Below are 22,478 nucleotides of genomic sequence, written 5' to 3'. Positions count from 1 at the left end.
ATTCTATACAACATTCTTTCTTTCTTTTAGTTCCTTCCTTCCGTCTTTCTTTTCATTCCTTCCTTCTTTCTGTATTTCCTTTCTTCCTTCTTTTCCATCTTTCTTTCCTTCCTTCCTTCCTTCTTTCTCTATTTCCTTTCTTTCTTTCTCTATTTCCTTTCTTTCTTTCTCTATTTCCTTTCTTTCTTTCTCTATTTCCTTTCTTTCTTTCTTTCCTTCAGTTCCATCTTTCTTTCTTTCTTTCTTTCTTTCTTTCCTTCTTCACTTCCTTCCTTCCTGCTTCCCTTTCTTTCTTTCTTTCTTTCTTTCTTTCTTTCTTTCTTTCTTTCTTAAAAGACAGTGTAAAAGGTTACACCTGACCTCCTGCTCATCAAGAGCTGATATGGTGTAAAATTTACAGTTTAAAACAATGGCTTATATTCCACACCACACACACACACACACACACACACACCACACACACACCAGACAGAAAGGCAGACAAGGAGCAAGCACCAGATGGACAGGGAATGTGTTGGGATGTGTTAGTCAGACAGGAAGGCAGAGAGAGAGAGAGAGAGAGAGAGAGAGAGAGGGTACAGTTGGATATTTCCCATTAGAGCAATTAATGGAAAAAAGAGACTTAAAAAAGAAAAGCCCCTCCCGCTCTTACTCCCACTGCCCTCCCTTACGCTACATGAAAGGTCTGCTGTGTGGGTAAATGCCCCCTCTCTCCCCAGTATGCACCCGTTAACCCTGTAACCACACACACACACACACACACACAGCAACCAAGAACACTCCCTAAATCCACATGCCACTGGATCTAGTCTTCTGCACACACAGTTTGGTCAGAGGGATGACTCCGGGTGCCATGAGGGCAGACTGGGTTCCTAAAACTAGACCTCAAAGGGCAGCAATCCAGAGAGAACATTCAAAATACAATCAAACTAAAAACATTACAGAACATCCTTCTCATGCTGCAGAAACAGAGGAGACTTTGACTAAGAAATGATCAGAAAGATTTATTCATGTTCTTGTTTTATACAAAGTTGATTATAAAACTAAGACAAAGCAAAAGGACACGGTATTGTTGCTGTCCATCACGTTCACTTGACTGTGAAATCATATGATAAAGAGAAGCAATGTGTCAAGGCACAAGAGAAAAGCCTATACCCTACAGACCCCATGATGCCATCCCGTGTCTATGGTTACAGCCCCTGTGGTTGGGCAGTGCTCTCTGGGAGGGAGGGATGGCGAACACTCTCTCCACTTTCTGCAGTACTAGCCAGTGGCTGATGTCAGAGTGCTTAAGTATACAGGAGATACGGCAACTTTTCTCCAAGCGTGTTATGATATGTTTCATACATACATTGACTCGTAGCAGCATCAAAGCTTGAACATTCATTCAGCCGTTGGTGTAGGCGTTTCCGCCGAGTTTAACTTCAGAGTGACTACCAGTGGGAGTGAAGACACCTGAGTCGTAGCAAAGACCCAAATAAAACCCCTCATGCACACAGTGAGTAAAAGAGTTCAGATCTGAAAAGCAGCTGCACATGACGTCTGGAAGTGAATTAGTAGGTGACCAACAGGGAGTGACCAGCCCCTGAGCAGGTGTTACGGTTTCTTTCCAAATACTGGAACTGGAATGTTAGAGAAGGTGGGATGAATTTGAAGGTGGGGTTAACAAGCACACAGCCATTTAGTGGGTGGGATATATTAGGCAGCAAGTGAACATTTTGTCCTCAAAGTTGATGTGTTAGAAGCAGGAAAAATGGACAAGCAAAAGGAGACTGACCAAAGGCCAAATTGTGATGGCGAAGGCAACTGGATCAGAGCATCTCCAAAACTGCAGCTCTTGTGCGGTGTTCCCGGTCTACAGTGGTCACTATCTATCAAAAGTGGTCCAAGGAAGGAAAAGTGGTGATCCAGGGACAGGGTTATGGACGGATGACCACATACATGTACTCACAGGCATCTGTGACTGGCTAGTGTCAGTGTTATTGATAAAACTCTGCCATTTCTCCCACCCGTAGAGCATTCGGAGAGAATTCTGCTTGCTCGGCTCCGGGCTATCGCTATCGTCAGGATTCAAACTCTCCTAGCATTAAAGAGAATATTTTCTCTAGCCTTTTTCTAGTATTTTAAAAAATTGAAAACGTACTCGAAGATTTTTCGACCCAAGAATATTGTCGAATCAATCATTCATTCCAAGTGTGTCCGTTGCCCGTAGCTACACTCAAATGGGCATGCATGGCTGGACCACTCACTGACCTGAATGTAATGAGCATTCATTAATATTGCCGACACAGCACAAGGAGCCGAGCCTCCCTTCAATGCACAGAAGGAAGATGCAGGGGTCTACACTCCTTATAGTAAGAATAAACGAACAAACTTGAAGGCCACATAGATTGCGTTTGGAAAATCCCAAAATCCCCAAAACATCTCTTCTCTACAGTAATATGGTAAATTCATGCACATGTCTACTTGGGTTAATTCAATAGTCTGATTTCTACGGTGGCCAAGAAGTGCAGAACAAGATAACATATCCACAAACACACGGACGAACCAGACAGAGCGGAAAAGCTGGGTATAGTTTGCAAATGGAATTCTGCCCTCTGATTGGTCGAGACATCTGTCACTTAGGATCTACAGGAAAGTAGGAAATTGTGTATCTAACTTTATTTCACATACATGTGTGGAGTTCTGCCTTAAAAAAAACAAACATATATATTTATCTTTATAAGAAAATGGAGTTCATTCAGCGCTACTGTGATGAAGGACGTTCATATGGTGTGATGTTGGAGATACTGATAGCGTATCATGGAGTAAAGATTAGTCTGCGATCTCTAAAAACACACCAGGTATGTTTGGAAGAGCAAACTATTCCAGATTAAAGGATGTAAGGAGCGCTATAAGAGCAGAGCTGTGTTCATACACACACCAATCCACTTTCTACTGCTGCAGCTACTGCTGGACTTCCTGTGACAGATGTCTCGTCCTAAGACTATACCTACCTTTTCCGCTTTGTCTGAATCGCCTGATATAGGACACATTTGGCTTTCAGTGCGAGACATTTTACCTTAAACACAATTTTAGTGATTAAAAGGAACACCATCGAATTTTAGATGCTTATAGATAATCACTTGGGGACATCTCAGAGAGCAGAAATGGGTTTAATAATCAGCATTTACTTTAAAGATAGAATTATTTGTGTGGGGAGAAAAGTGGGGTTTTTTGAGTTTCCTAGAACTTTTCTATGAAGATTTTATCCCTAGTTATGCTAGGTAAAAAGAGAAAAATATAGAAATTCCTAAAGCACTGAGTGTCTACTTTCATTTTTTAGCCATTAACCACTACTGTGGAGTGAAAATGAAATTCAGTGCTGAACATGGGCACTGCAAAAAACAGCTGCCAAATCTTGCCTTCTGGTAAAAGAGTTAAAGACAACGATGAGCAGCAAAGACTGTTTCAAAGCACACTTCATTGAACTGTATGTAAAATATCTAGCTTTTTACGCTACGCTGTTTAAAGAGAAAATACAGTACACCTGTACACACCTCCTGAGATCTGATGCATGAAGGGTGAATTGTGTACAATGGCATCTAGGAGGTTTTTCCACCTTGTTCAACTCCTCCTTCAACTTCAGCTTCTTAGAGCTAGCATGCGCCGCCGCATGACGCTAAACTAGATGAGTGGGATTAGATAGCGTCGCATGTGGCCTGGAATGCAATCTTTAACACTGGGCGAGTTACAATATACCAGAATTTCCATTATTTAGATTTAAAAAACAACAAATATAAATGCTTTAGGAATTCTTTCATCGTGTGCACACCTCTCTATCTCACACATGGCAATATTGAAGTGTTTCATTAAAGCAAAAGAAAACATTCGACTACTCAACGACCGGTCATCATCCTCGTACACACAATGCCCAATGATCGGACAATAAGCGACAATAACCAAAGAACACTATGCCAGCTGTGAAGCATGAAACCATGTTGTTGCCACTGTCATGGGGCTACTTTTGGATTCCTGTTCATTACTGAAAAGTGTACATAAACTTTTGAGCTGCTGAACATAGTGAATAAAAGCTGGAATATATTTCTTAGCTATTGTTTTACTCTCAAAGAAATACAGTAGACAGCCTACTTAACCATACTTAGGAATGTATGTTAGCATGAACTTGTGAACATTTTACTTTAAATATCTTTAGTCTAAGCCTCGGTCTAATTTTTTGGCCTCGACTGTATTATTTGACCAACTTGTATGACCCCTAATCTTTATAAATGTACTCCTAGTTTGGCCGAGCGCATCATGACTAGTGCTCGTCCCTCATGTTTGCTTTGGCTCACTCTGGTATTTGTACACAATTCTTACAGGTCAGTTCGTGGAAACTAGCAGCACTGGTGGCACTTAGATGAACTCTCAATCCCGACAAATATCAGCGTGAAAAATTTTGGTTTTGACACATGTGACTAAGATAAATAGAAGCAAATAGTGCAAGACCCACACCCACACACACACAAGGATGGTGGAGGACGTCAGAAATTAGGAGTGTGTATGATCGAGTGTTGTTAAACACCAAATACCTAAAGGGGAACCCCTTGCAGGTTTATAACTCTACCTCACACTGTCAATGCTGCACAGACATGCAACTGCAAGCGGAATCCACCGTACAGTGTGTGTATGTGTCTGAGATATCGTTTCTATTACACACAAACTCTTACCGTGGCTGTCATCTTGTCGCTTTCTGCCATGATAGCGGAGGAATACTTATTGGATGGCATCACTGCTTGGGTCGTATCTCCTTCTGCGTCTGCTAAGCTGTAACAAAAAAACAAGTACATATAAATAACCTGATAATAACAACTTTACTATGAACCATCATTTAACTAGTTGAGGAAAGCACAGCGTGTACAGTTTTCTCCAAACAAGGATAACATTCAGCAAGGTCTCGATGCTGAATTTTGCCTTAAACGCACAAGCAGAAAGCGAAATCAATTGAAATAAAAACCCCGAAAAAATGTACTGCTGCATGTTTTTTAAAAAATAAAAAGGACTAATGAGAGATAAGCACCTAAACCACGAGTGAGTGGATTTTCTCCAGGTATGTAGAGGTCACTCAGCCGATTGACCTTGATGATGCAGGTCCCCTCTAGGAATGTTTATGGTAATGATTGGCCTAGGTGAGGCTATCCTCTGTCTTCTTTGAATAAACGCTACTTTCTTCAAACCAACATTATTCATGGGTGCATGACCGCTCCGCCAACCGACGACATGAATAACAATTGACCACGAAAACCGTTGTTTACACAAGTCTCTCGAACGAGTCTCGGTGGCGAATAACAATCATGCTGCCTTGTAAATATAACAAAGCTTACAAGTCTTTCTAAACAAAAGGACCGACAGCCCCACCAGACAGGTATGGTATGTGATGGAACTGCATGAGTGGCTTGTGGTTGAAAATGTCAAGAAGATATTCGGACAGCAGAAGTGTTGAAAAATATGACCTGCAACGGGAAAGATGATGAAAAGCTGCTAGGGTTAGTGACTGTGCGAAACTTTCCGTAAACTCTCTCCTTTCTCCTCCGTCTATCACACGCTGACTTTTCCTTTCGACCAGGAGCAAAGCTGTTCAAACACGGCTATGCTAGCTCGCATTCCTCGTTCTCGCCAAGACTACGTCCTTGTCTCAGCGACCTGCAGTTACTAAATGATCGAGAATGGTGTTTAAAAGGTGAACAAACCCCTATACACATTTAAGACAGGCAACACAAGGCATCCAGGTGCATCCTGTGAATACAGGCAATGTACACTGAGAAACTAATCATTTGTATTCACTTCAACACACACACACACACACACATACACACAGCTTGAGCAGATGTACCTCATTACATCTCTCTGTATCCTGAGTTATGATGCTTAAGAGTTCTTTATGTGGTTCCATAAACACACATATGTGCTACAGGGCACACACACACACACACACACACACACACACTGCAGGCCACACAGAGGGAGTGTCTGTGAAGGTGAATAAGTGAATGAATGAGTCTGAATGTGAGAATACAAAGAAAGGCTACATCAAAGGTGAACGCCTGAGCAAGGAGATTAGGGACTAAACCTAACGGGAGGGGGCTTTCTGTATCTGCAGTGTGTGTGGGTGTGGGTGAGAGGGGGAGAGAGAGAGAGAGAGAGAGAGAGAGAGAGAGAGAGAGAAAGAGAGCGAGAGAGAAGAAGATGGAGTAAGAAAAAGTGAGAGAAATATATGAGAGAGCTTCTGGACATCTCCAAAATACATCTCTGTAGACCAAGATATAAGTAACCTACTGAAGCCAAAGTTTAACACCTCATTAGATGCGATTGTCAACCTTTGAAAAACTGGAAGATACCAAAAAAAAAAGTACATTCCATAATTTCTTCTCCATTACATGATACCTAATCCAGTCCCTACCTGCCCAAAAAAAACTGCAAAAATCCATCTCTGTGGGCATTGTGAGTGTTCTCAGGACATACTGTGTCCTACCTCAGTTCATATCCATTCATTGGGTTTCTTTAAATCACTAGAAAATTGCTAGGAACCTCAGAAGGGACGGTTCCTTGATGAGTGACATCACACTCTGGTCAAGACGAGGCTATAGCACTTCTAGTACTTGAGCACGATATATTTAACTTCTCGTGGCTCTATTTATTGTGTTACAATACGAAATCTTTGCAGTTCATGTGGCTTTCCAGAATCTTCTTCACTGGCCTGAGTGCTTCTACTAAACCAGGTCCTCTCATTTGTCAAAAGCATACCAGCAGGCCAATTGGCTTCTCTTAATAATTCCTTTAAGCATGAATGATTGTGTGAATGTGTGTTTGTGTGTGTGTGTGTGTGTGTGTGTGTGCTCTATAATGGACACTGATCACATCCAGGGTGTATTTCTACCTCGTGCCGACCTCCACTGTGACCCTGTTCACTTACTGAATGAATGAATGAATGAATGAATGAATGAATGAATGAATGAATGAATGAATGAATGAATGGTGAAGTTTATATAGAGACATCTAACAACCCATGATGGTCAAGCTTTTGAAAGGCCACAAATGAATCAAAGTGTCTCTCTAATTCAGTGTCTGGCCAAGAGGATTTGTCTAGGTATGACCATTTGGATTTGTCTCTAGGCATAATACTATGTCAACATAAAAATGTTAGCCTTCACAGAAGAATTAAAAAAAATATATTGAACTTGTAATTGTTTGCCATATTGTATAGACCCCTTTAGCAACTTTATTTATTAAAAAAGAGCCTATCAACAAGTCCAGCGACAAATCCCAATGACTAATTACTGCCCACTGTCGTTTCCCAATGACCAATCACTGATGACTATTACTCCAAACGACCAATCACTAATCACTATTTCACCCAATGATCAATCACCGATCATTATTTCTCCCTATGACCAATCACTATTTCTCCCAATGACCAATCACTAATCACTATTTCTCCCAATGAACAAACACTGGCCACTATTGCTTCCCAATGACCAAACTCTGATCACTATTTCTCCATATGACCAATCACTGCTCACTATTGTCTCCCAATGACCAAACACTAATCACTATTTCTTCCAACAACCAATCACTGATCACTATTGTCTCCCACTGATCATTATTTCTGCCTATAACCAATCCCTATTTCTCCATATGACCAATCACTGGCCACTATTGTTTCCCAATGACCAAATATTGCGTACTTACTATTCCCTACATACTCACTTATTAAATAATTTCATAAACACATAAACAGTTAATATGTTGTGCCATTAGTAACCTTCTACTTTCTATAAGTGAGAATGTGTTCATTTCTAATATTCACTGATAAACATATATAATGTACTAAAAGATTCTCGCGCACGTTTTGATATGCAAATGAGCACAATAATTCAATGAATATGCAAATCGGCTCATGGCGTCCTTCTCGTGCCTTCCAGCGTCTTTTTGAGCATGCATTAGCTCTCTCCTCCAAAAAGTGTCCGGCACTAATCAAAACGGCACGTGCGCATGTCTAAACGAGCCCACCGCCTTGACAAGAACAGATAACAACACGGCTTAAAGTGTTACAATAAACTAAAAAAAATTCGGAACAAACGCTAATTATCGATTTATTACTCGCGACTCGTCATAAACCAGCAACAATATATCGTCATTCGATGCACGAGGGCCTGGAGAGTTTCGCGCGCGCCGCCGCCGAACACGCCAATTAGCGCGAGACAAACTCCGCAGAGCAGAAGTGCACGTTCTCCTCACACATTTCACGCACTTTTCCCTAAACTCCTTTGTGTTGGTTTATTCCTATTCAGAGGCAGGTGCCTTCCTGGCACACTGTAATTGTTTCTGAACGAATCTGAACCATAAGCATGTCATTTCCTACTAGGCGTGAATAAACCTGAATAAATCTTGATCCGGATTGCAACAGAAACGATTATATCTGCAAAACTCTACAGCACGCGCTTCCTGTGTGCTCTGGAAAAAGGGGAAGAGAATGGTTGTAAATAGCTCGTTTTCTTTCTGCACTATCCGACAAACAGCAATCATGATTAATCTATGACGTAAGCAATATCGCGCATAAAATGTGATAATTATATATCGCAAAATGTTTGAGATTGAGCATGCAAACGGTGTAACTTGGCGAAAGAAACACCTCTAGAAATGAACATGAGAATGAGAAAGTTTGCTGTATCATCGAAATAAAATGTTTATAAAAAAAAAAAAAAAAAAAAAAAAAAAAGCCTTTGCATGGAAGTAGAAGAAGGGAAAAAAATGTCTTCACTAATTCACGTGCAGGGCTCTTCCTTACATAATCGTTCTTTAGAAACTCCTTAGGGTATGATTCATACACCAGACATTTTCCTTTGCATCACTGAATAAAAAGCAAAAAAAGTGTAGGTAAGCTGTACCTTGACAGAACGGGAGCAGAACTCTTACCGAGCGCGCGCGCTCCATGCAGCTCCATACAGAAGAGGAGTGAAACTTACCTGTTGCAGGAATGCTGGTGTTCAACAAGGCGCGAGCGCGAGACAACACGACACTGGCCAATGCTTTTTCGGTACTCCTGAGGTTACCAAAGCCGTCGCGGTGAGACACACTTCACCTCGAGCTCACCCACGCATTTAAACCCTTTGGGGTGAATATGTAAATCTGGCCTCGTTCTTGCTCTGTGGGCTGCCGCAGGGATCAGGCGTGACTTATTTCCCGGGTCTCGAATCACATGACGGCAAAATGGAAGAGTATATTTACTTGATCAACCCTTTTCAAGCTACCTTTTTTCCCCTTGTAAGACGCACCTGTCATGTCCAGGGACACTTTTTATTTACTTTTATCAACTTCTGAGATAGATCTCATTTCCTAAGAATCATATCTATGCTTCATGCCAGACTCGTGACCGTTTATTATATATTAATACACATTTTCCCCTCATTCTGCTTATTTAGATAAGCTTCTTTCTTATTTAAGCTCTCTCTCTCTCTCTCTCTCTCTCTCTCTCTCTCTCTCCTCTCATGCAGATGACATTGTTCAGACTTTCTTTATCCCTTTCTAAACTGTATAATGTTAGAAACCTAACATTCTATAAACGGCGACATATCATAGCCTCTCTATTATTTTTTTTTCTTGCGTTGCTTTGAACGCATTAAAATTTCCATCCTAACGCATGATCATCTGCTTGGAATAAACTTTCGAATAAAGAGCACGTTGTGCGACAATGTCGAAAGTGCTGAGCTGAATACACGAGCTTCTCATTCCGGGCGGAAACGCTGAGGCAGATGTGAAGGCTCCTGGATCAGGAAACTCCTGGCGAGATAAACAATGCTGCAGTTGCATTTTACTAAAGAAACACTGGCCGACAATGTCAGCAGTGATTTTCAAACCTTGAATAAATTCAGTGAGCAGGTAAGGATTAAGAGTAATACGAACGAAAGGGAAGGTTTGCTCAGATATGTGTGCGTGTGTGTAGCTATAGGCTAAGCCGCTAGCATCTGGGCTGTGTTTGTGGTTGAAAATGTGTATTATCTTCCTAATAATAGATTCAATTAAATTAGATCAACATAACATGACGACTTAGATAGCTGAACTGAAGCGTTTAAGAGTCAAACGCACATAAAACACACGTACACTATATTGCCAAAAGTTTTGGGACATTGAGTTCAAGGGGTTGGGCTCGGCCCCTTAGTTTCAGTGAGAGGAACTCTTAATGCTTCAGCTTCATACCAAGACATTTTTGGACAATGTCATGCTCCCAAACTTTCAGCAGTCTCCCCTTCCAACATGACTGCACACCAGTGTACAAAGCAAGGTCCATAAAGACATGGATGAGTGAGTTTGGTGTGGAGGAACTTGACTGTCCTGCACAGAGTCCTGACCTCAACCCCATAGAACACCTTTGGGATGAATTAGAGTGGAGACTGTGAGCCAGACCTTCTCGTCCAACATCAGTGCCTGACCTCACAAATGCACTTCTAGAGGACTGGTCAAAAATTCCCATAAACACACTCCTAAACCTTGTGGAAAGCCTTCCCAGAAGAGTTGAAGCTGTTATAGCTGCAAAGGGCGGGACAACTCCATATTACATTCATGTGTATGTAAAGGCAGATGTCCCAAAACTTTTGGCAATATAGTGTATATGATGTCATGTCCTTTTTCTGTTACGAAGAGTTAGGGTTAGAAACCTTTCCATTAATGTTAATTGCAAGTCTTTTAAAAAATATAAAAAAGTCCCTGTGAACAAGCTGTTGCTATAGAAACAGTATCACATTAGTATGATGACCCAAGCTGCTGTTATAGGAAATTTATCAGTAAGCAACAGCAGAATGAGTAGATATGATTTAGATTCGTTATTATTATTCAAATTAGAGATTTGGGGTTATAATTATCCTGATGAGTTGTCAGAATCTCATATGTTTCATCTTAAAACTCTTCTCATCTCATCATCTCCCACTTATCTGGAGCCATGCCCAGGGAGGGGGGGGGGGGTCGGGGGTTGCTGGGGAGCAGTCTAAGCAGGGGTGCCCAGACTTCCCTCTCCCTAGACACCTCTTCCAGCTCTTCCGGGGGGATTCCGAGGCGTCCCTAGTCCCTAGTCCCACATAGTCCCTCCAGCGTGTCCCTGGGGTCTCTTCTCGGTGGGGCATGCCCAGAACACCTCCCCACTGTCCCAGTCTAAAGTTCAGCAGAAAAAGAAAGAACTAGAGCGCAGTACCGCTTTTCCTCATGTTGCACACTTTGACAAGCTGAAAAAGTGAATTAGAGAATGTACTATTTATAAAATAATAATAAAACTACTAAGAATACTAATAATAATCTGTTTGGGTGGTTATTTAATCATTTATTTAAGTGTTAGCAATATAGTCAGTTGTTAAGTCTTCATTAGTTGAAGATACCATCTATAGTGTGTGTGTGTTTGTGTGTCAGTCAGTGGCTAATCATTGTGTTATGATTAACGACCTTACGTTCTGCCCTTTACAGCAATATCAGAGCTTGACTGATTTATTGTACCAGTTTCTGTTGGAGCCTAAAGAGGTGAGTAAGCCCTTCCTGTAGAGAATAGAGTTCGGTTTGTTTACGTTCCTGCATTGCGTGAGATTAAACGTTGTGTTTGTGTAGTCGGAGCGCTTTCTCGCCCAGCTGAGCGAATTTGCCGGAGAGAATGGCATGGGCGCAGGTCCACTTCGCAGCCTAATGAAGAGCATTCTGCTGCTTCCGCATGGTAATCCCACCCAAAACACATTCTAATTTTGTTCACTGACCTGCAGCTACTGGGTTAGACTGGTTTGTACAGCCACTGGAGAGAAGGTCTGTATTATTTATTTGCCAGTCGGAGCTATAACGAGGCGCTGGTTCACCACCGCTCCTTCCTTGGACCACTTTTGATAGATACAGACCAGAAAACACCCCACAAGAGCTGCAGTTTTGGAGATGCTCTGATCCAGTGGTCTAGCCATCACAATTTGGCCCTTCGTCAAACTCAAAGCTCAAATCCTTACGCTTGTCCATTTTTCCTGCTTCTAACATCAACTTTGAGGACAAAATGTTCACTTGCTGTGTAATATATCCCACCCACTAACAGGTGCCATGATGAGGAGATACTCAGTGTTATTCACTTCATCTGTTTTCTTTGATTGTATCAGTGGTGACACATTTATAATAATATAGTTATTCATTACTGATACTTTACACTACAAGGACATGATATCTTGTTACCCATGGTCTATAATTTCACTACACCCCTACAGAGCACTATATTATAAACAGCTGTTCACCTAATTACACTAAGTTTCCAAAAGTTTTGGGACGTCTCGCCTTTACATGCACATGAATGTAATATGGAGTTGTATTGCTCTTTGCAGCTATAACAGCTTCAACTCTTCTGGGAAGGCTTTCCACAAGGTTTAGGAGTGTGTTTATGGGAATTTTTGACCATTCCTCTAGAAGCACATTTGTGAGGTCAGGCACTGATGTTGGACGAGAAGGTCTGGCTCTCAGTCTCCGCTCTAATTCATCACAAAGGTGTTCTATGGGGTTGAGTTCAGGACTCTGTGCAGGACAGTCAAGTTCCTCCACACCAAACTCACTCATCCATGTCTTTATGGACCTTGCTTTGGTCACTGGTGTGCAGTCATGTTGGAAAAGGAAGGGGTCATCCCCAAACTGTTCCCACAAAGAGCATGAAATTGTCCAAAATGTCTTGGTATGAAGCTGAAGCATTAAGAGTTCCTTTCACTGGAACTAAGGGGCCGAGACCAACCCCTGAATTCAATGATTTGGAGGGGTGTTCCAAAACTTTTGGCAATAAAGTGTATTCATGCAAATACAGGCCATTTACCTCAGGTAATGTTCAAATCAAATATCGGAATTTGGGAGAGAAAAAGAGATCTCAGTGACCTGATGCTAAGATAAAAATAATTCCCTGGTGTTTTCATCTGTCTGGTTCTGGTCAGCTTGTACTCAGTATAGCTTCAGATTCCTGTCTAATGCTGACTCAATGGATCCCCAATGCAACTGTAAGCTGTTGTAGCTCATCCAGCACAAGGTTTGATATTTTGAAATGCTTTTCAGCTCACCACAGTTGTATAGAGTGGTTATTTGAGTTACTTTATCCTTCATGACTTGAACCAAACTGACCATTTTCCTCTGACCTCTCTCATCAACAAGGGGTTTCCATCAACTCAGCTGTGACTCACTTTCTTGTTTTTTTGTTTTTTTGCACCATTCTGTGTAAACTATAGAAACGGTTATGTGTGAAATTCCCAGGAGATCAACAGTTTCTGAATTACTCGAACATGCCTGTCTGGTGTCAAAAAGCAGAGTAACTGAAATCACTTTATTTCTCTCTTCTAATGTATGATGAACTTTAACTGAAGTCTGTTTCTGCATGATTGTACACACTGTGCTGCTGTCTTTCAGTTAGCTGATTAGATAACTGTATATAAATTGGTAGTTGTATAGAAAGAGTTCAAGTGCTCAGCGAGTATGAATTAACTTTTTATTGTACTACACTCCACCTACCTTATATTACTACCTGTAAATATAGGCATGTGGCTAGAAACTTGACCTGACCATCATACCTGTAGGTGGAGCTTCCCCAAAATGTTGCCACAGAGATAGGATGCCTTTGTATGCAAAATACCCCAACAGGATTCCAAAATCTGGTGGAAAGCCTTCTCAGAAGAGTGAAGGCAGTTATAGCAACAAAGGGATGACCAACTCCCTGTTAATTGCCATAGTTTTAGAATCTGATGTCCACAAGAAGGGTGGGTGGGATATATTAGGCAGCAAGGGAGATGTTGATGTGTTAGAAGCAGGAAAAATGGACAAGCCTAAGAATTTGAGTTTGATGAAGGGCCAAATTGTGATGCCTAGATGACTGGATCAGAGCATCTCCAAAACTGCAGCTCTTGTGGGATGTTCCTGGTCTGCAGTGGTCAGTATCTATCAAAAGTGGTCCAAGGAAGGAATAGTGGTGAACCGGCGACAGGATCATGGGCGGCCAAGGCTCATTGATGCACGTGGGGAGCCAAGGCTGGCCCGTGTGATCCGATCCAACAGGCGAGCTCAAATTGCTGAAGAAGTTAATGCTGGTTCTGATAGAAAGGGGTCAGAATACACAGTGCAGGACGGGTCAGGGCTGTTTTGGCAGCAAAACAAGGGGGGCTAAAACAATATTAATCAGGTGGTCATAATGTTATGCCTGGTCAGAGTACAGTAATATTATACTTGAAATGAAATGTTTTACTGAAACATAGTTCTGATTTCCGTGTGCCGGTTTCAGGAAAAGAAAAATTAACCTACAGAAAACTGAAAGTGAAAAAAACATAAAAAACCCCAAATGAAAATAGCCTTAATGAGTGTGGAAATCACAACCGTATGTGCTGAGGCTTCACAAGACGTCATTACAAGAAAGACGTATTAAGACAAATAAATCACTGTCACCTTTGTAGATTTTTACTGCGGTAGGAACCAGATTAAAAAAATTAAGCTGTTTTCTCTGTTTTTTTGGGGGGGTTTTTCCACACCAAACTTCTTACCACTCCTCTGTGCTCCTCTGTGAATATAACATGGACTCGATGTCATAACCAGGAAGCAGACAGTAGAGCTTTTCACACTGAGATTAACCCTGAGATATGATCATCTAAGCTGCGCTTTTGACCACAGGTAGCGGAAGGTTTCACATTTGCAATTCATAAGCGCGGTTTTAAGGAACTGTCCAAAAACAAACACCTGGTCAAGCGTGACAAACTTAAAATGGTCAAACAAAAGATTATAAACTGTGAAAGATAACAATGGCAGCTCAGGCACAGAACAGCAGCTTCTTTTAATTGTAGACCCAGATTCTTAGATTGGTCAAGTGTCAAGCCTGTATTTTTTTTAACTGGTGTGAAAGCACAAGGCCGGTCATGTGCTGTTTTTATTCAATCATGGTGGTTGATACTAAATCTTCAGGGTTTAGGAAGATACAGTGTGAAACATTAATATCATGAATATTTCAGATTGTTAACCCCAGGTAAAGTATGAGCAGTGTGAAATACACAGGTCATGCATAACATTATGACCAACTGATTAATATTGTGTTGGTGCTGCCATAACAGCCCTGACCCGTCCTGCACTGTGTATTTTGACACCTTTCTATCAGAACCAGCATTAACTTCTTCAGCAGTTTGAGCAACAGTAGCTCGTCTGTTGGATCGGATCACACGGGCCAGCCTTCGCTCCCCACGTGCATCAATGAGCCTTGACCGCCCATGACCCTGTCACTGGGTCACCACTATTCCTTCCTTGGACCTCTTTTGATAGAAAGTGATCACTGCAGACCGGGAACACCCCACAAGATCTGCAGTTTTGGAGATGCTCTGATCCAGTGGTCTAGCCATCACTCTTTGGCCCTTCGTCAAACTCAAAGCTCAAATCCTTACGCTTGTCCATTTTTCCGGCTTCTAACATCAAACTGTTCACTTGCTGCCTAATATATCCCACCCACTAACAGGTGCCATTTTGAGGAGATCATCAGTCTTATTCACGGCACCTCTCAGTGGTCATAATGTTATGGCTGATCAAAACCAGGATTCTGTTTTCACAGGGTGGTAACTTATTCTGCTCAGATTACATGAACGTACGGAAAGAGCCTTTACACTGACTATAATGGAACTGTAGGTATTTTTCATTATGACATACAGTACAGCACCCAAATGTCTGGAATAATATTTGTCTACGTAAGACCTTAGAGGAGAGGAGACCTGTGAGGAGCGGGGTTAGCAGCCTTTGGTTAAGGAGATTTCTGTTATAGGACAAGGAAATGATGATCTCTGTGTTTCAGGTGCAATGAAGAAGAACCTGACAGCTGAGCAGGTGAAAGAAGACCTTCTCTCACTAGGTATGACTTTTTCCACTGTTCTTACAGCGGTGTGTACATTAATGGGTGGTTTTAAATAAAGTTTGCATGAGAATTCACTCCCCTTGAACATTTCACACATTCTGTAGTATTACAACCTGAACTGAAATGGACACTTAACTGGGATTGCATGCCATGGATCTGTTCAAACCGTCCCACAGTATTGAAGTGGAGTGGAAAAGCAATATAGGTTACAAATATAAAATCTATGCCCTCATTGTGAAACTGCTAAAAAAAAAAAAATTTTTGGTGCAACCAGTCGGCATCAGAGGTCACATAGTTACTTATTCAATTAAACAGTGAGGGAGTCACAACACAGAGCAGGCATAACATTATGACCACCTCGCTAATATTGTGTTGGCCCTCCTTTTGCTGCCAAAACAGCCCCAATCACATGGGCCAGCCTTCGCTCCCCACGTGCATCAATGACCCTGTCGCCGGTTCACCACTGTTCCTTTCTTGGACAACTTTTCAAAGATTCTGACCACTGCAGACCGGGAACACCCCACAAGAGCTGCGGTTTTGGAGATGTTCTGATCCAGTGGTCTAGCCATCACAATTTGGCCCTTCGTCAAACTCAAAGCTCGAATCCTTACACTTGTCCATTTTTCCTGCTTCTAACATCAACTTTGAGGACAAAATGTTGACTTGCTGCCTAATATATCCCACCCACTAACAGATGCCATGATGAGGAGATACTCAGTCATAAATGGTCGTAATGTTATGCCTGATCAGTGTATAGCATCTTCAAATGTTAAACTGAATGACAAAAATCAGAAAGGAGGATAAATGCTTATGCAGTCACTGAATACTAAATAATGCTAATCTTTGAATCATGTCACTGTGTAGGTTTGACCGAAGACAAGGCCAGTCACTTCTCTGATCAGGTAAATCATTTACAAAGAAACACTGCGTCACATTCATTATACATGCCAACACTAATATACACTGTATTGCCAAAGGTTTTGGGACGTCTGCCTTTACATGCACATGAACGTAATATGGAGTTGGCCCGTCCCAAAACTTTTGGCAATGTAGTGTATAACTGTTTCATGCATCATGGGATGCATTTACACAATTCACCGCCAAAGATAATGTGTGATTTGGGTTGTATGCATGTTTCCTGTCCTAGTGGAGGATTCACTACCCAGTGTTGTCCAGACTGGCAGTTGCACAGACACTGATGGTCAACCAGCTGGTGGATATGGAATGGAAATTTGGTGGTAATTAATAATACATTCTTGTACGGAATGTAACATGCTGTTCTTTCGTGTGTGTTACGTTGTGCATGCACACAGAAAAATTGTCGTTGTTTACGAATGCTACTTCTAAAACCTTTGCCTATCTTTTGTAGTTACTGTAGGAACGAGTGAACTACAGAAGGCTGGAAACATCTTCCTGCAGGTAATCAATCACACCAAAGCCCAGCGCACACTGTAATTAACCCTCTGTTGACCAGCTGAATAAAGAGTCATTCATAAAAGTTAAAAGCAGCACTCGTGCTGTGTGAAGTTAAGAAGAAGAAAAGGTATGCATCGTGCAAAGGACAAAGAGAAGCACTAGCTCTTATTGCTGACTCTGTTAGAATGGCCTTCTGTCTCTCCCAGCCCTGAAGACACACATATTTACAAAATGTTTTTTATGTGATTGATCACAGCACAGGACGCTTTGTTGTCGTTCCTCCTCACCGTTGTCATTTCTCAGAACAGTTTTTCACCTGCAAGTCACTCTTCAGCCTGCCCAAATAAATATCCTTCCACCTCCACAAACACAAAGCTGACACGCACATGAATGATGGCCCTAAGGGCTTGCCTTTTAACACTGTCTATTATTGCCATAAAGCCTGAGCCCAATAAGCATAAAGTCAACCTGTTTACAGATTTAGCTGTCAGTGTATTCACTCACTAACAAACCTGTTTCCTGTCTAACTTTTTATTTTTTATTATTGTCATTCTTTACAGCTTAAGCTGGTGCTCAGGAAGGGCAACACAACAGAAAATGTGTATATGGGTAAGACTTTTTAAAAATTTCTAATTCATTTTAAATGCGCAAGCTTTGTTTACTGGGGTTCAGCCTGCTGCTGTGTTTTATATCCTACTTACACCGATCAGGCATAACATTATGACCAATATTGTGCTAGTCCCACATTTGCTGCCAAAACAGCCCTGACCCGTCCTGCACTGTGTATTCTGACACCTTTCTATCAGAACCAGCATTAACTTCTTCAGCAATTTGAGCAACAGTAGCTCGTCTGTTAGATCGGATCACACGGGTCAGCCTTCTCTCCCCACGTGCATCAATGAGCCTCGACCGCCCATAACCCTGTCACCGGTTCACCACTGTTCCTTTCTTGGACCACTTTAGATAGATACTGACCACTGCAGACTGGGAACACCCCACGAGAGCTGCAGTTTTGGAGATGCTCTGATCCAGTGGTCTAGCCATCACAATTTGGCCCTTCATCAAACTCAAAGCTCAAATCCTTACACTTTTTTTTGCATCCATTTTTCCTGCTTCTAACATCAACTTTGAGGACAAAATGTTGACTTGTTGCCTAATATATCCCACCCACTAACAGGTGCCATGATGAGGAGATACTCAGTCTTATTCACTTCACCTGGCAATGGTCATAATGTTATGCCTGATCGGTGTATTTTATAATGTTTCATTTCATGAGTTTCTAAACATAATTTTTTAAACTTTAATATTTATGCTCATAATTAATTTTCAGTTCTTTATTATCAGTATACATAGATCTAGATCTTTTTCTTTTCTTTGTGCTCTTTCAGAACTGACTCTACCCCAGTTCTATAACTTTCTTCATGAGATGGAAAGAGCCAAAGCCAATATGGACTGCTTCAGCTGAGGACCAGATGTTTCTCCTCTCTTGACCAATACAGTGTTGGTGAATCACAGAAGCTACTGAATGTGTGTATGAGCATGAATGAATGTGTGTTAAATGTATGACTCTAATGTATCCTGGTGCACTTTGATCTGTTTGATTCACTAGTTTGTTTGTCTTTTATATCATGAAATCTGCTTACTTATAATAATAAAACAAGTTGTTCAGTATATGACTTCATTTTTGCCAGTACATGACCAAAGTTTAAAAATATACACTGATCAGGCATCATTGTGATGGCTAGACCACTGGATCAGAGCATCTCCAAAACCGCAGCTCTTGTGGGGTGTTCCCGGTCTGCAGTGGTCAGTATCGATCAAAAGTGGTCCAAGAAAGGAACAGTGGTGAACCGGTGGCAGGGTCATGGGCGGTCGAGGCTCATTGATGAACGTGGGGAGAGCAGGCTGGCCCGTGTGATCCGATCCAACAGACAAGCTACTGTTGCTCAAATTGCTGAAGAAGTTAATGCTGATAGAAAGGTTTCAGAATACATAGTGCATGAAGAGTCAGGGATGTTTTGGCAGCAAAAGTGGGACTAACACAATATTAGGCTGGTGGTTATAATGTTATGCCTGATCAGTGTATATTAATGCACTCTCTCTCTCTCTCTCTCTCTCACACACACACTCTCTCTCTCAACAAATTAGAGTTTCACACGTGAGTGATCAGGACCCAGCGTCAGTAAGAAAGCAAACCACTGTGCCCTTGTTTCTTTCGTCATGTGTTTCATTACCCCACCCTTTTCTCCAGCAGGACTCCATGATTTGTGCAGTGTTTCTTGAGGACTTTGATTGGTTGAAGGTTTTGGATAAGTTTTCTTATTTACCTGAACACAGTTAACTGGTCAGACCAGATAATAAGCTCATAGTGTAGTATCTGAGCATTCATGATTGCCTGCATGTGAGAAGGAAATAGAGAAAACAAAGAGAAACTTACCGTTACGCTAGAGCGCAAAAAGGGGAAGTCTCATTTCCACGGGATAAGTAGAGCGCATACGTACAACAATTACTGAGAATTCTGTCACATGCACCTGGGGAGTTTCGTGATGAGCGAATAAAATCACAACTGTATGCCTAGACTGCGGTCATGCAGATCTATTGCAGTCATCTCTAATTTTTTTTTATTAAAAAATTATACTATTATTATTATTTGATGTATTTTATTATTTATTTATTTTATTTATTTTTATTTTGTTTTATTATTTATTCATTTTAATTTAATTTTTTTATTTATTTATTTTATTTTTTAAATATAAGTTTACTCCAAAACACAAATATAGAAATTATTTCCATCCATTTGTTTAATATTTGATCGAGCTGCCCGGATAGAATAGTGTGCATTTTTTAAGATAATAATAATGATAATAATAATAATAATAACAATAATAATAATAAAGTAAATTATTTTAAACATTTCTCTTGTGATTTGAATGCATGCTGAAGATCATTATGCTCATGGATTTGCAGATTATTTTATTATTATTATTATTATTATTATTATTATTATTATTATTATTATTATTATTATTAAATGGCTAATTGTCATTTTAACTGATTGTGTATGTTATATCCAGAATCTGATATCTGTTGTGTTGTGTTTGTTTTCTGCTGGGTTCTTTGCTAATGTTTATAATTGACCAAGGGATTTTACAGTTTCTAGATACGAAGGTCAATATAGTGAAGATTTTTTTCCCTTATGGATGACCAATTGTATTCATTTATTCTTTAATTAATTCTTCAACGCTGTCAATAATGGGTTTTTTAATGGGGAGCATGGTGACTTAGCAGTTAGTATGTTTGCCTTGTGCCTCTGGGGTTGGAGGATTCGATACCCACCTCCGCTCTGTGTTTGGAGTATTAACATGTTCTTCACATGCTTTGGGGGTTTCCTCCCCCACACCAAAGACATGTGTTATAGACATTTCATAACTGTCTGTAGTGTGGGTGTGCCATGTAATAGGTTGGAACCCTGTCCTGGGTGTCCCCTACCTTGTGCCCCGAGTCCCCTGGGATAGATTACATGCTCCCCACAACACATTGTAGGATGCATAAAATGTAGGAAGGTTTATTTTTTGGTTAGAGGAAGAGAAAGTAGTTTTTTGAAAGATCTGAAGTTGATTTTGTAAGTAGTCCTCCACTTTCTCATGCAAATGAAGGTTGTCTCTCTTCAGATACATGCATGTACACCGATCAGGCATAGCATTGTGAGGTGAAGTGTACGACTGATGTGATCTCCTCATCATGGCACCTGTTAGTGGGTGGGATATATTAGGCAGCAAGTGAACATTTTGTCCTCAAAGTTGATGTGTTAGAAGCAGGAAAAATGGACAAGCGTAAGGATGGGCCAAATTGTGATGTCTAGACCACTGCAGGACGGGTCAGGGCTGCTTTGGCAGCAACACAATATTAGGCAGGTGGTCATAATGTTATGCATGATCAGTGTACACAACATAGTGCACACTGCCAGACCCCAGCATGACATTTTGTAACATTAGTCAGATATTCTTAACCCTTACATGTTTTTTTTTTAATATGTAAAACATTTTAAAAAATACTTAGTGGATTTAGCCACTATTTAGGAACTAACTATTTAATTAATTAATTAATAATTAAATTCATTAATTAATTTAAAAGGCTCAGGTTGATTCATATGCGTGTGCAATGGACGGAGCGCTTCTTTGTGTGTGTTGTGATATGTAAAGGAGGACAGTTGCCTATTGTTTTGGCTCTAGGTTGTGACTCGGCTTTAAAAAAGCGGGTTCAGGCCTGCAGTTTGTCAAGTTAAGGCATCGAGAAGTCTTCAATCAGACCCAAACTCCTCTGTCTACTCACCTCTCACTAACTGACGGCAGACGGATGAGGTGTGAGGCGCCTCCTTAAATCCCCTCACCCTAGAGGTAGTTTTCCTCATTTAAGTCTAATCATTTACCAGGCAGAAACATCAGTAGATTAATCACAGATAGTCAGTAAAGCCAATGATTCCTTTGACATTTCAGTTCTCTCTCTCTGCTCTAACATGCCTGGGTCAGATCAGGAAGGGTTGGTAGTTGTATCATCTGAGCAAGAGCAGGAAAATGCGTGATCGCAAGTTGAAACTCAACTAAAGAAGCACTGATTTTAGTCTTTACTGATGGATAAAACCTTGTCAACTCATCTTTAAGCGATTTTGGCAAGTTTGATTCAGTTTACCAAGTCCTTCTGAACTTTCTTGGTATGAACTGAATGTCTGATTTCATCGGCAAAGTGCTTTAAATTCTTTAGCAATAAATACAACAGCTGATTTGAGTAAGTCAGAGTCAGCTATAACCTGCACTTTAAAAGTGCACTAATGCTGTAAAAGCATGCTCGTATAGTCGTATACTGTACAGTCTGTATTATACTGGATTATACGGGAATGAATTCATGAATATGAAGCTGTGATATGCTTTTCTTCACCAGGAAATGAATTGTTCTGTCATCTGCTATGTTTTCCGTGGTCACACCTGACTACGGGACAGCTGAGCAGCCAATTATCTACTTTCGGTCTACTTTAGGAGAAGTGGGAGTCCTATACTATTCATTTGATTTGAATAGAAATATCCTTAAATTAAAGCTGATGCTAAAACTCTGTTTTCTCTGTGTGTATGTGTGTCCTACTGTAATTGGATTTTGACAAACTGTTACACCC

General features: G+C 40.9%; 2 protein-coding genes across 4 annotated transcripts in view; one reads left to right on the top strand and one right to left on the bottom strand.

The window, feature by feature from the left end:
- Positions 1–9,235, bottom strand: part of dnmt3bb.1 (DNA (cytosine-5-)-methyltransferase 3 beta, duplicate b.1) — a 46,276-nt gene extending 37,041 nt beyond the window's left edge. The window contains exons 1-2 of one of the 3 annotated variants that reach the window (XM_058409578.1): positions 9,006–9,235; positions 4,710–4,806 (exon numbers count right to left, since the gene is read on the bottom strand). In XM_058409578.1, coding sequence (XP_058265561.1) covers positions 4,710–4,769 — 60 coding nt within the window. In that variant the 5' untranslated portion in view covers positions 4,770–4,806; positions 9,006–9,235. The remainder of the gene's footprint in view (positions 1–4,709; positions 4,807–9,005) is intronic. The other 2 variants (XM_058409579.1, XM_058409577.1) reach the window with 2 other exon arrangements.
- Positions 9,236–9,753: 518 nt separating this feature from the next.
- commd7 (COMM domain containing 7) lies at positions 9,754–18,982 on the top strand. The gene is made up of 9 exons (XM_058409580.1): positions 9,754–9,918; positions 11,491–11,544; positions 11,629–11,731; positions 15,836–15,892; positions 16,760–16,797; positions 17,043–17,133; positions 17,265–17,314; positions 17,872–17,920; positions 18,700–18,982. The coding sequence occupies exons 1-9, from the start codon at positions 9,835–9,837 to the stop codon at positions 18,774–18,776; spliced, it is 603 nt and encodes a 200-aa protein (XP_058265563.1). The 5' UTR covers positions 9,754–9,834; the 3' UTR covers positions 18,777–18,982.
- Positions 18,983–22,478: the final 3,496 nt, after the last annotated feature.

Source organism: Hemibagrus wyckioides, linkage group LG15, assembly GCF_019097595.1.
Source record: "Hemibagrus wyckioides isolate EC202008001 linkage group LG15, SWU_Hwy_1.0, whole genome shotgun sequence".
Taxonomy (NCBI): domain Eukaryota; kingdom Metazoa; phylum Chordata; class Actinopteri; order Siluriformes; family Bagridae; genus Hemibagrus; species Hemibagrus wyckioides.
This window is presented reverse-complemented; position numbering and strand designations above follow the sequence as displayed.

Coding starts and splice junctions, on each gene's coding strand:
- commd7 (XM_058409580.1), top strand. CDS start 9,835: ATGCTGCAGTTGCATTTTACTAAAGAAACACTGGCCGACAATGTCAGC. Junction 11,545..11,628: donor TTCTGTTGGAGCCTAAAGAG/GTGAGTAAGCCC, acceptor GTGTTTGTGTAG/TCGGAGCGCTTTCTCGCCCA. Junction 16,798..17,042: donor CCAGTCACTTCTCTGATCAG/GTAAATCATTTA, acceptor TTCCTGTCCTAG/TGGAGGATTCACTACCCAGT.